General features: G+C 35.5%; 1 protein-coding gene across 2 annotated transcripts in view; it reads left to right on the top strand.

The window, feature by feature from the left end:
• Nucleotides 1-13888, top strand: part of PIK3C2A (phosphatidylinositol-4-phosphate 3-kinase catalytic subunit type 2 alpha) — a 104862-nt gene that overhangs the window by 26170 nt on the left and 64804 nt on the right. For both annotated transcript variants that reach the window (XM_065943880.1, XM_065943881.1), the window contains exon 2: nt 5144-6281. In XM_065943880.1, the coding sequence (XP_065799952.1) occupies nt 5208-6281 (1074 nt within the window). In that variant the 5' untranslated portion in view covers nt 5144-5207. The remainder of the gene's footprint in view (nt 1-5143; nt 6282-13888) is intronic.

The following is a 13888-nucleotide window of genomic DNA, read 5'->3' as shown; positions in this document are numbered from 1 at the left end:
ACATTTGTATACTAGGGATAGTAGTAACAGCTACTTAATAGAATTTGTGAAGGTTAAGTTAGTTAATATATTGTTTAAAGCAGTGCTTGACATATAGTATCTATATATTTTCAAACACAGGTCTATGTATTTGTTGTTGTTTAGTCACTAAGTTATGTCCGACTCTTTTGTGATCCCATGAACTGTAGCCCTCCATTCTCTTTTCTCCATGGAATTTCCCAGGCTAGAATACTGAAGTGGGTCGCAATTTCCTTCTCCAGAAGATCTTCCCAGCCCAGGAATCAAACCTACGTCTTCTACAGCAGCAGGTGGATTCTTTACCACTGAGCCATCAGGGTAATCTAGGTCTCTGGGGAGATGGAGCTGTATAGATATTTTCTAGAATTTTAAAAAAACATTTAACTGCAGTCTTCATAATTTTATTTTTAATAGTGACATAAATTCAATCCATGGAGGTACCATAACTCATTTGTCTTTGATATTCATTTTCAATTTCAAAGAGAATATTTGTATTGTTGAATTCAAATCATTGTTTTTCCATTTTCATAGGTATTTTGAATTTTAAGATCAGAAGGCATTTAGATGGATAGCAGGACTGACTTGTTTTATTTTTGTCTGAGATTTAAATTTAAATTGTAAATGAGTGTCAGTAGAAGCCAACAGCTTTTAAATTAATTCCTTTGGGTCTGCAATGGTTTCCAAAAGTTTAACTGAATAGTTTAATTGCACTCTTTTAAAGAATTTTAAAGTAGCTACAGCCTTGAGATCTGCACTAAATTACTTTATGTTGGGAAATTTTTGGCAGATGGTATACAGTCATCATTCAAAAACAAGTTACATTGTCTTTCCCAGCTTGAATTAGTGGAACATTAGCATTGAACTTTTCATTTTGAATGAACATGTTGGAAATTATTTCCTGCTAAATGTTTGTCATCAAGTGAAGTTTTATTTTAAAAAATTAATGGAGCATATCAGTGCAGCAGCCTTAGAAAAATAGCTGAGGCACAGGGTTACTTTTGGACAACCTTTTAAGTTCCTTATTATCATTTGAGTGAACATGCTTAATAATCTTCTGGGAAACTAAAATATGGTACTTTTTAAGACCAAAAACTTTAAAGTATGATATTTAGCTGCTAACAGAGAGCTGTTAATGACTACTTAGCGTTGTATTTACTTTCTGGGTTGGAACTAGGGATAGAGCAAGCAGATGAATTGATGATATGAGAAAACACCACGTTCATTGTTAAAATATATTTTAAAGTATTAGTTTTTACCTTTATCAGTAAATGAAAGATGACATTAATTTGAAATACTTGGAATAAGTGTGCAATCCATAGAATTAACTGTATCTCAAATGTACTTAAAAAAAATCCAGATTCCCTCTTTGAGAACAAATCCTATCATTAGCAAATAGGGTAGCCAGAAGAATATTTAAGTAACAAATCAGCATTATGTTTGTGGAAGATGTATTGAAGTTCAGTATCATTATCTTTCAAAATGTTGTTTTGTTCTAATCCACCTAGCTTTGTGAAAAATAGGCAGTGGGTTGTGTTGGATAACAGGTAGTTAAATTCTACTCATTTCTCTCATCATATATCCATATTTTTGTGCCATCTGAAATCCCTTCTCTAAGACTTTTTAATAGCTTTCATTCCTTCCTGTTAAAACACATGTTCATTACATTAAGTTCCATATTTATTAAGCAAAGTGCTTATAAATATAGTGGGGAGGGAAAATAAGCAAACTAGGCCTCCTCCCAAGCTTACTCTAGTCTGTTTGGGTAGACATACAGGTTACAGATTCTGTGTTAAGATACTTTTGGTTATCATGGCAAAAAGCAGTTTTAAACCGGCTTAAGCAAGGAGTGGGATTTATGGGCTCATATAGATGAAAGATTGGCCTTGGCATTGGTTGCATCCAGATATTTCATGTAACATGTAGAATTTATCTCATTTATCTTAACTCTACTTTCTTCTGACTTGGATTCATTCTCAGGCAGTATCTCAAGTGGTGGCAAAGATGGCCAAAGCAGTGCCAGGCTTACATCCTGTCAGCTTAGCAACCTCAATGATAAGCTTCCTTTCCAAATAGTTCCAGAAATTCTGGCATTAAGTCTGATTTGGCCATACTTGAATCTTCTGGAGTTTGGGTACCTTGGGGGGTGGGGTGGGTAGTGAGGATGGTCTGGCTTAGTTCAAAGTAGATAAAACAAAAGAAAGACAAGTATTTTCCAAAAAAGAACTTAAAAATTCTGCTATCAGAAGGAAGGATGCTGAGCAGGCAAAAGCAGCATACAAAAGTAAAGATAAAAATTTTTAGTTGCGCTATAATAAGATAAATTCTGATAGAAGGTGCTTAAGTAAAGCTTCAGACAGGAGACATTATTTTGAATTGGGCTCTGAAGGGCAAGTAGAATTTTTCTAAGGCAGAGTGAGTAAAGAAAGGACTTTCTAGGTCACTCATTTGAGAAGTTTGGCAGTGAAAGGAGAAAAAACGAAAACTACTAGAGTCTAAAGGGAATGTTCAGATATTTTCTCCCTCAGTATGGAGAAAATCTGAACATTTTTATGGTAGAGGAGCAGAAGCAAGTAAAGGAGAAATTAACAATGCAAAGGAGTCAGTCATTGACACAGAAGGGAAATTCAGTAGGATCAAGGATATAAGTGGAGGGGGCCTCCTTAGAAAGGAAAAGGGATTGTTTATTCTTTGAGGACATGTAATGGATAGTAGTAGTGGTGACTACAGAGGTTAAAATAGAAATTTGTTATTAAATATGTAAGTGGCTTCAGTTTTGTTTTGTAAAAGTAAGAAGAAAAGGTTTACCAGTTATCTATTGCTATGTAACAGACCATTCCAAAATGACTGTGCATAAGCAATTTGACTTGAACTCAGGCTGGGTAGTTTCTTCTGCTGGCCCTGGGCACTCCTGTGGCTGTGGTCATCCCAGCTGTGGATGGATGGTCTGTGATGGTGGCTGCACTCCCACACTTGTTGCTTGATGCTGGCTGTTACCTGGACCTCCCTTTGTGCCTTCTCATCCTCATGAGCACTCACATGGCAGTGGCTCCACTCAGGGAGAGCTGAAGCAGTCAGTCTAGATGGTAGAGTCAGATATGAAAGACTTATGATGGACTTAGAACTGCCACAGTGTCACTTCTTTCACATTCTGTTGGTCAGAGCAAGTCACAAGGCCAACTTAGATCAAGTAGAGAAACAGACCCCACCTCTTTATGGGCGGAGTAACAAAGTTGCATTGCAAAACAGATGTGTATGCTGGAATGGGAGGAATTTCTGCCTATCCCTCCCCCAACATTTTATTGTGAAAATTTTCAGTCATGAAGCCAAGTTGAAAGAATTTCAAAGTGAATATCCACGTTATCTACCACCTAGGTTCTACTATACCTGCTTTATTATATATTTATCCATCTATCATTCTTTTTTTTTTTTTCTATCATTCTTTTTATCAATTTATCTTATTTTTGATGTATTTCAAAATAAATTGTAGATATTAGTTCTTTTCTCTAAGTACGTGCTGCATGTATTTAGCAAGTCAATGTTCAGTATTTTTCTTTTGATAAAAAACATTTACGTACAATGAAGTGTACAGATGTTAAGTGTACGTCACACCTAGTTTTGTAGCCTGCCAGAGAAGGGGAAAATTTGGGATAGCTTTTCAGCGAAATGACTCAAATTCAACTGTAGTTGTATAGAAGAATTGCAAAAGGTATCTTTCTTGAATACCTTTCTTCATATCCTTATTGCTAATAATTTATTCATTTAACATACCTCAGCACTTAGGATTTGCATTTGTGTTACATTCTTTGAATTCACTTTGGACAGCTCTCTACCTCCTTTCACTAAACATTTATAAGGATATAAACAGGTGCTCTCTTGATTTATAGGTATTCAAACTATGTGTATCTCAAGTCAGGTTAGATTAACAGTGCGTACCTTTTTAGTCGTGTCTGACTCTTTGCAACCCCTGGGACTGAGCCCACCAGGTTCCTCTGTCCCTGGAATTTTCTAGGCAAGAATACTGGAATGGGTTGCCATTTCCTACTCCAGGGGATCCTCTCAACCCAAGGATTGAACCTGCGTCTCCTGCGTTGGCAGGTGGATTCTTTACCACCGAGCTACCTTGAGTACACCTGAGTGACTAAGCATTCATGCATGCATGGAAAAGTTTTAATAAACTATTTTCTAGTTTATGAATAGCAGTTTGAGAAGGAGAAATTTTAGTATTGTAACTATTGATTTAACTTCAGATAATCAGAATAGAAGTGCGAACAGAACTATGTGGCAAATTCAGCCATAATTTAACCTTTGAGTGGAGTGTTAGAGCTTCTTACAACCTTAACACTTGCCTTATTATTCTAATCTATGTTACCGTGTACATTTTTAAAATTTCTAGAATATTGTAAGTCCTTAGTTTTTCATATGATGATTTGATAAAATAATAGTTACTTGCTTTTATTTACTAGATATTGAATACTTTTATTGCTAATTGACTTTTGAGCCTTTTTACAAATAGCAAAAGATTGAAATCATTTTGACTTGCTATTTGCGTACCAGCAAACCCTGTCTGAACTCTTGAAAATATGTGACTAGTACTTAAGCCATTTCATGCCAAGTATCCTGCCAGAAATGCAACTGGTTAATGACACTCAGTGTGACAACTGAAGTGAAAGCTTGAGTTCATTTACTGTGTTAACTTTCCTGATGGTCAGGGAATGGGGTAAAGTCATGTATGTCTAAACATCTCTCTTAACAGTGTAGAAGATGTTTTAAAAGTGTTCCTTAACCCAGATTTTCTCCATTTCATTTCATTTCATGGTATAAATGGCATGAAGTCCTAAATCACATGTGAAGGTGAAAGTCACTCAGTCGTGTCCAACTCTTTGCAGCCCCATGTTCTATATAATCCATGGAATTCTCCAGGCTAGAATACTGGAGTGGGTAGCCATTTCTTTCTCCAAGGGATCTTCCCAACCCAGGGATCAAACCCAGCTCTCCTGCCTTGCAGGAGGATTCTTTATCAGCTGAGCCACCAGGGAAGCCCTAAGTCATATGTGGTAGGTTACAAACTAAACAGATTTGTGGTTTTAAAATTCTAATTGAGTGTTCCATTTATTTTTATGTACAGGTCTTGCTATTTTGGAAACTACAAGAGAAAACTAGATTGGAGAAGTTTGGCTTTGTAAGTGGACATGGCTCAGATATCCAGTAACAATGGATTTAAGAAATGCTCATCTTCCCCTCCGGAATCAACAAGAACAAAAGATGTGGACAAAGAAGAAGCATTACAGATGGAAGCAGAGGCTTTAGCAAAACTGCAAAAGGACAGACAGGTGACTGATAATCAGAGAGGCTTTGAGTTGTCTAGCAGCACTGGACAAAAAGCACAGGTTTATAATAAACAGGATTATGATCTCATGGTGTTTCCTGAATCAGATACCCAAAAAAGAGCAGTAGATATTGATGTAGAAAAGCTTACCCAAGCTGAACTTGAGAAACTATTGCTGGATGACAGTTTTGAGACTAGGAAAACACCTGTATTGCCAGTTACTCCTGTTGTGAACCCTTCATTATCAGCCCAACTCTATCTTAGACCTGCTATTCAGAGAGGACAGTGGCCACCTGGATTATCTGGACCTTCCAGTTATACTTTACCTTCTATTTATCAGTCAACTTACAGTACTAAACAGACTGCATTCCAAAATGGCTTCAACCCAAGAATGCCTACTTTTGCATCCACAGAACCTGTATATTTAAGACTTCCAGGACAGTCTCCATATTTTTCATATCCTTTGACACCTGCCACACCCTTTCATCCACAAGGAAGCTTACCTATATATCGCCCAGTCGTCAGTCCTGACATGGCAAAGCTGTTTGACAAAATAGCTAGCACATCAGAATTTTTAAAAAATGGAAAAGCAAGGACTGATTTGGAGATAACAAATTCAAAAGCTACAATCAGCAATCTGCAGGTATCTCCAAAGTCTGAAGATATCAGTAAATTTGATTGGTTAGACTTGGACCCTCTAAGTAAGCCTAAGGTGGACAATGTAGAGGTAGAGGACCATGAAGAAGACAAAAATGTACCAGATTTGCTAGCAGACGATCCTTGGGATGCTGTTCTACTTGAGGAGAGATCACCAGCAAGTAGTTACCTTGACAGAAAGGTGAATGGAAAATCTCTTTCTGGAACAACAGTAACAAGAAGCCAGTCTTTAAATATTCGAACAACTCAGCCTACAAAAGTCCAGATCCAAATATCTCAGGTATAGCCTTTTCTTATGAACTTCTCAAACTTAGTATAACACAGAATTCATGTTTGTGTACATAACTTACTAGGTAAAGGAAATATTTTTTTATTTTGAGTTTTGTTTTCCTTATTCTTAAGTACACTGTGCATCTTAGATTGTGTGGTAAAGAATTAAATGTGTTTAGGCCAATTGAAAAATTAATTGCTATTAATATATTTTTCTAGGATTGTGAGTTTTAAAAACCTAAGGATCTGGCTGTCACTTATAGGCATTTAGGATAATTTTTATATGTCTCTCCCTCTCCATTCATTATATGTGGTCCTACTTTCTTTGCCTTATCACCTTTATTTTTCAGAGTAGATGAGGAATTTTGGTTTTTAACTCCATTATAGAAATTGTAATGTATATTGTTTTATTGTTTTTAACCATGAAGGAATAGAAGAACAGGAGGGAGGAAGGGAGGTGAAAAAGGAAGAAAGGAAGGGAGGCCTCAGAGAGATGGGAGAAAAGCCATTTAAAGGACTCTCTTTAAACACTTACATTGATGCAAGTAAAGAATAGAACTGTAATCTATATAGTATATTTGCTGAGTTCATATAGTCTTACTGTCTGGGAGAATTAGATAATGGTGCATGGAGCAGAATGTCTTCTCTTAGAAGAGGGGGCAGTAAGGTTTAGACTTTTCCTTTCCATATATAGTATACCACTGAAGATTTTTATTTTGCTCTTATATCATTTGTGGATTCTAGGAATGTTTAAGCTTCATTCTCACATTAATGTGAATCATATCATTCAGTTAATTAGGTCAGCATTTAACTACTCTTTAGGCAGTGAGTATCAACTAGTATTTAGGGAAGGAGAAGCAAATTTTGCATGGTTTGGATGGGTGTATGTTGAATTGTTGATTTTTAAAAGCCATTTTAGATGTCTAGGGAGAAAACAGCAGATATTAAGAAGATTAAGAAAACAGGATGAGGATGTCTTTGGATAACATGATCAGAATCGAGAAAAATCTTAACCAGTGCAGTGTTTTCCAAATACATTTTGACTGCAGCTCACACTGAGAAATACATGTTTTTAAGTTCTCTTCAGCTTTTCAATACTATTTGCACATTTAGTAACATAATGTCTTAACACCTTTCAATTTAAAAGTCATGGGTTAATTTAACATTTTAAATTGGAGTCATAAGTATAATATCAGATTATTTTCTCTTAATATTCTATGTTGTCCTGTCTTGGTTTTTGTTTTTACAGAGCATCTGTCATTTCCTAAAATGTTTGTAAGGAGAAGGGGAGACTAAGCCAAATCAAAAAACTTGGGAAAGGGAGCTTATACCTAGAAGTGGAATTGCTGGCTAATTTATGTTTAGCTTTTTAAGGACCAGTGATCTGTTTTCCACAGTGGCTGCATCATCCCCTTTCCCACCCCCACAGTATATGAGAGTTCTAGTTTCTTTACATCCTTGTCAACACTTGTTATTTTCCATTTTTTGGGTTATAACCTTCTTAATGGATGGGAAGTGTGAAGTGGTATCTTATTGTGATTCTGATTTGGGTTTTCCTGATGACTAGTGATGTTGAGTATCTTTTCATATGCTTATTTGTAATTTCTTCATCTTTTTTGAAGAAATGTATGTTTAAATCGTTTGTCCATTTTAAAAATCGGGTTGTTCATAGCAGCTTTATTCAAAAGAGCCAGAAAGTGAGACAACCCAAATGTCCATCAGCTGATGAATGGGCAAGCAAAAATGTGTCCATGCAGTGGAATATTATTCAGCCATACAAAGAGAACAGCATAGATGAACCTTGAAAACTTTGTAAGTGAAAGAAGCCAGACACAAAAAAGCATGTAGATTCCAGATATGATATGTCCAGAAAACACAAATCCTTGGAGGAAGAAAGCAAGTTAGTATTTGCTGAGGGATTGAGGGAAAGAGGAAATGAGGAATGATTGCCTAATGGGTACAGGGATTTGGGGGGCAAGTGATGAAAATGTTCTGAATTTAGAACATTTCATTGTTCTTGCCATAATAGTGATGGTTCATACTCCATTATGAATGTATTGAGAGCCAACAAAGTGTACATTTTTAATTGGCTAATATGGCAGATTTTATGCTCTATGAATTTTTACCTCAGGTTTTTTTTTTTTTTTTTTTTTTAAAGAAAGACACTGGTCCCCCGATCCTCCTGTTGTACTTAGGCCAAGTTCCTGCTTGATTCATATTTGGGTCAGTGTTCCAGTAGAGAGATCCCTCTCCAACTGTGGATCTCGTTTTTATGGACTTAACCATGATGGCATGTGTTTGACACCATGTAGTCTGGATTAGGGATATCCGGAAAGGGTAGCTGCCTAGAACCTGGAGATCTCATGACCTGTGGAAAGTTGCAGTCTCTGCTATCAGGGATAGAGTCGCTTCTGGTCCTCTGTGGAGCTGAGTTTAGACTCAGGCCTCCCATTGGTGGAAGACAGAGCCCCTGATAGTCCAGGAAACCCAGAGTGAGCATCCAGGTCACTTTCAAATAATCTTCCTGCTTCTTGCATCACACTTCATATGTATGTGTTTGCACCTCTACAGTATATGCATTGTAGCCACAATATCCTGATTATCCTGAATTTAATAAAATATTTATAAATGACTTTGGTTTATTTCTTTTCTACAATCACTGAGACAGTAGAGACTTTCTTAGAATCCTGTGAGATCAAAACCACCCATGCCTATTTCACTGTTGAGGAAACAGTGAAATGTAAAGAAGTTAAGTAATTATTAATTTTTTCATGTAATAACAGTATTGTAATTAGTTAAATGAACTCATTTTAGAGATGTGTAAGATGATAACCATAGTCATCTAGTCTAACCAACTTCATTTCATGGATCCAGAAACTTAGATCCAGAGAATGACTTATCTCTAATTAATGTCAGTATTTTCTTTTTCAGTTTCTTTGTGACTCAAAACCGGTAGCATAGATTGACAGTGCTTTTGCTGCAAAGCACAGCTTCCTTTCGCTGTTGCCCTCTATGGTTTAGACTGGTCATTTCTGGTTCAACTGACGTTTTCTCCACCCTTTGTTTGGTGGGGGTAGGGCTGTGATACTCATTTATGTTCCTTTCATTCTCTCTCTGCATACATCTTTTCCTACTCATTTTTAATATTTGTCACAGTATCATCTTGATATTTCCCAATTTGGGGTGCTTTCAGAAATCATCTTGCAGGACTGGTGAGGACAGGTAGTTTTCTAAAGATAGGATTCCCCCAGCAAGATCTGTGAATTCAGATCACATGCGAGTGCAGAGAATTACTAGTTACTCAGACTCTAGGAATTAACTAGGTTTCTGGGCAAGTTTTAGCAGAAACGTATTCTTAGATTTTCTTTAAAGTATAGGGGAAAGGATCAGGAAGTAAGCAGATTGGTTGCGAGAGGCATGAGTCAAAGCCAAGTAAGCAAAAATACCATGACTTGATCAGCTGATCAATCAGAGATGGGAGCTAGTGTACGTCAGAACTTTACTAAATGACACAGTGTCTGAATTGAGGTGGCTTAGGCTTCTTAAAGGAGTCTAACTGTGTCATGGTGAGGTGTTATATAGTTGTTGGTCATTCTGTTATATTCTACTCTGTTAATACTTAACGTTTGACCACCACATTCTAAGAGGGACCAGTGAGAGTGTGTCTTGAAAAGAAAAAATTATAGTGTTCAGGATCTAGAAGCTGTGCTATTTAAGGAACTGTTGAAAAGATTGGGCATATTTTGCCTGAAGAAGAGAGTATTAATTGGAGATAATTCACACTCTGAATCTGAGTTACTTCATCTATGATATAAACCTGGTTGGACAGATGATTTCTGAGATCCTTTCAGGAATAATATTTCAAGTTTAGAAAGTTGCCATGTAAAAGGAAGTTGAAACTTTTTTTCTTTTAAAGTTTTACATTTTGGACGTATGTTCTCAAAACAGTTCAGGAAATAGACTACCTGAAAATCATGGTATTGTAAAAAAGATAAAGTAGTTATGTACTAAATTGTCCAATTTATTGTGTTGCATTGTACAAATTAAATAGCTCTTTGTGCTAGATTTTAATAGATAAGTGGTAGCAGGTGCTGAAAGTTAAAATATCTTTTATAGAAATCTTAAAATTATGCAAATCCTATTTGTTTATAGTTTTTTCTGTGAATTGAGAAATTCAGTTTAGTTTAGTTTAAAAATTCATTGTTCCATAAAGTGAAACAAGGACCAATGGGGAAGAAAACTCAAGGAGGCAGGTTATATAGTTAAATATCAATAACAAAATTTATAAATAGCCATTTGGTAATGGTTGCTCTCAGGGGGTCAGTGTATAATTATTGGAGGTCTTCATTCAGAGGTTTAGTGTGAATTTGTTACAAATGCTATAAAAGGGATTTTTTTAACTCTTAAGATTTTATCATTTTGTTTGTGTACATGAAGTTTATGTTTGGTTTAATTTAGGCCAAAAGGATAAACAGAATACTAATAGTAAGCTGACTTTGGAAGTCTGTGGCACAAACATTGGCATGGAACTTTTAATTTTCACACACCATTCATTTCTATTCAATAAACTTTTCCCTGAGATTCATGTTTTTTTTACTGTGAAATAAGATTGCAGTGCCTATTCTTTATAATTACTTTATGTACATAAGTATTCATTTCCTGTAAGAATTTTATGCTTTGTGGTAAAAACTCTGAACGGTGTTTTTCTTCTCACTCAGCAGTCTTACTTCCTATTTCCTTCTTGTATCTTTTGTTCATAATAATCTAAAGACTTTAGTTCAAATTTTTGTTTCCCAAAGGAAAAGACATAGTACTTAAAACTGTCTTTTGGTGATTTAAATTTAAATCACATTTTTAGTTAACAGCTGTAAATTTAACTACTTGTAAATTTCAAAGATTTTAGTAATGAATCAAATTATTTTCATAGAAATGGTTTTGCAAAGTTCTGTGGCTATTGATTCTAAAAACTGATTATATTAACATTATAAACATTTATATCGTAGTTAGCACAGTGTCTAACAGTAATTGAAGACAAAGTAAAGTTGAATAAAATGTGGTTTTCCAAGTCGTGACAGAAAGAAAACCAAGTGGGAAACCTTAGAACCTTTGGATACGGGCCTGTCTTTAGCTGAGGACGAAGAGCTGGTGTTACATCTGCTCTAAAGTCAAAGCTAAATTGTTCCTGCTCTTGTCTTCTCCTTTAAACCTCTAGTCATGATTATGTGGACAAGAAGCTGAAAAAAAGCAGTAGATTTTGGGGCATTTAAATATCATGAGTCCCATGTCCAGAGGACCCATTCTTCAGACAGGAGTGGTCACATCTCTAAGCCCTTTCACAGGCTGTGCTTGAAGCGTCCCAGAGGAAACGCACGGTGACAGTGGATTATAAAATTTCCTGATCCTGTTTTCCAGCATGTGATCTGTTAGATTCTATCCATGGGTTCCTACATCTATCATTGGAAATGCTTCCTGTGTTTCACTGGCAAGTTCTGAAGACCTTGTTTCATTGTTAGAACTTCCTGTCTTGCTTACCATACAGAAGTTTTTCTGTGATATTAAGCAAAATTGCTCACAATTTTGATATATTTAATATCTCTAAAGAGTATGACGGACCAACCCTGAGAAAAAATGAATATTTTTGAATTGCCATGATCAATAATAAATGTCTTTCCTATAAAAAATAAAAGGGGGTTTTCCATTGTCTAATTGTATGTAATACAGTATTTGAATAGATTACTGAAGTCTATAAACTTTTAAAAGAATTCAATTAAGGAAATAACCGACTTTGTTCTGAATAGCAACTGATATGTTTATATTTAATGCTTAAAATACATTTATTGAAAACTTGGTGTTCCATCTAATTTCTGGGGTAAGATGGCATGAATCTGGAACTTGTTTAGATGTAAAGCTTTCACTTATTCTTATAACTACTTTATAAAGTATGCACTGGTAAGTTTTTGTGAATTATTTCAAACCTGTATCACTTTCCTTAAACCCTTAATTTACCTTTTCCATTACCTTTTAAGAAAATTGAATTATAGTTGATCTATAACACTGTTAATTCCAGGTACACAGTATAGCATAGTGATTTGGTATTTCTATACATTACAAAATGATCACCATGATAAGCCTAGTTACCATCTGTCACTAAATAAAGTTATTACAATATTATCGACAGTATTCCTAATGCTGTACATTCATCGCTATGACTCATTTAGTAACTAGAAGCTTGCACCTCTTAATTTTCTTCACCTGTTTCACTCCCTCTACCCCCCCCTTCTGTTCTTTATATATATGAATCTATCTCTGTTTTATTGTATTCATTTGTTCATATGTTTTTATATTTCACATATAAGTGAAATTATATGGTATTTTTCTGACTTGTTTCACTTAGTATAATACCTTTTAGATCCACCCATATTGTCCCAAATGGCAAGATATATTTTATGATTAACAGTTCATTGCGTGTTTGTGTATCCTGTGTCTTCTTTATTCATTCATCTGTTAGTGGACATTTAAGTTGCTTCCATATCTTGGCTGTTGTAAATAATGCTGAAATGAACATAGGGGTGTATATATCTTATGAAATTACTGTTTTAGGTTTTCTTCAGAAAAATACTCCAAAGTGGAATTGCTGAGTCATACAGTAATTCTATTTTTAATTTTTTGAGGAACCTCTCTGGTGGCTCAGACTGTAAAGAGTCTGCCTGCAGCGTGGGAGACCCAAGTTTGATCCCTGTTTTGGGAAGATCCCCTGGAGAAGGAAACAGCAACCCACTCTAGTATTCTTGCCTGGAAAGTCCCATGGGTGGAGGAGTCTGGCAGGCTCCGTCCAGTCCATGGAGTTGCAAAGAGTTGGACATGACTGAGTGACTTCACTTTCCATGTTGTTTTCCATAGTGACTACCAATTTACATTCCTACCGATAGTTCAATAGAGTGCCCTTTTCTCCACATCATCACCAATACTTGTTATTTGTTATTTTTTGACAATAGCCATTCTTACAGGTATGAGATGATACCTCATTGTGGCTTTGATTTGCATTTCCCAATGATTATTGACGCTGAGCATCTTTTCATGTGTCTATTGGCCACTGTATATCGTCTTTCAGAAAATGTTCATTTTAAAAATCAAGTTGTTTGTTTTTTGATAGAGTTGTTTGAGTTCTTTGTATATTTTGAGTATTAGCCCCTTATTGGATATATCATTTACAAATATCTTCTCCCATTCAGTAGACTACCTGTTTGTTTTGTTGATGTTTCCTTTGCTATACAAAAAATTTGAGTTTGATGTAGTCCCATTTATTTATTTTTGTTTTTGTTTTCCTTGCCTAAGGAGACATATTAAAAAAAATATTGCTAAGATTAATGTCAAAGAGCATACTGCCTGTTTTCTTCCTGGAATTTTATGGTTTCAGGTCTTACATTTAAGTCTTTAATTCATTTTGAATTTGTTTTTCTATATGGTTTGAGAAAGCCCAGTTTGATCCTTTTTTTTCCTGTAGCTGTCCAGTTTTCTCAGCACAATTTATTGAAGAGTCTATCTTTTCCCTGTTGTATGTTCTTGCCTCCTTTGTCATAGATTAATTCACTGTGTGAGTGTGGGTTTATTTCTGGG

This window comes from Muntiacus reevesi, chromosome 9, assembly GCF_963930625.1.
Source record: "Muntiacus reevesi chromosome 9, mMunRee1.1, whole genome shotgun sequence".
Taxonomy (NCBI): domain Eukaryota; kingdom Metazoa; phylum Chordata; class Mammalia; order Artiodactyla; family Cervidae; genus Muntiacus; species Muntiacus reevesi.
Note: the sequence above shows the minus strand (reverse complement) of the source record. Positions and strands in the feature narration are given on the sequence as shown.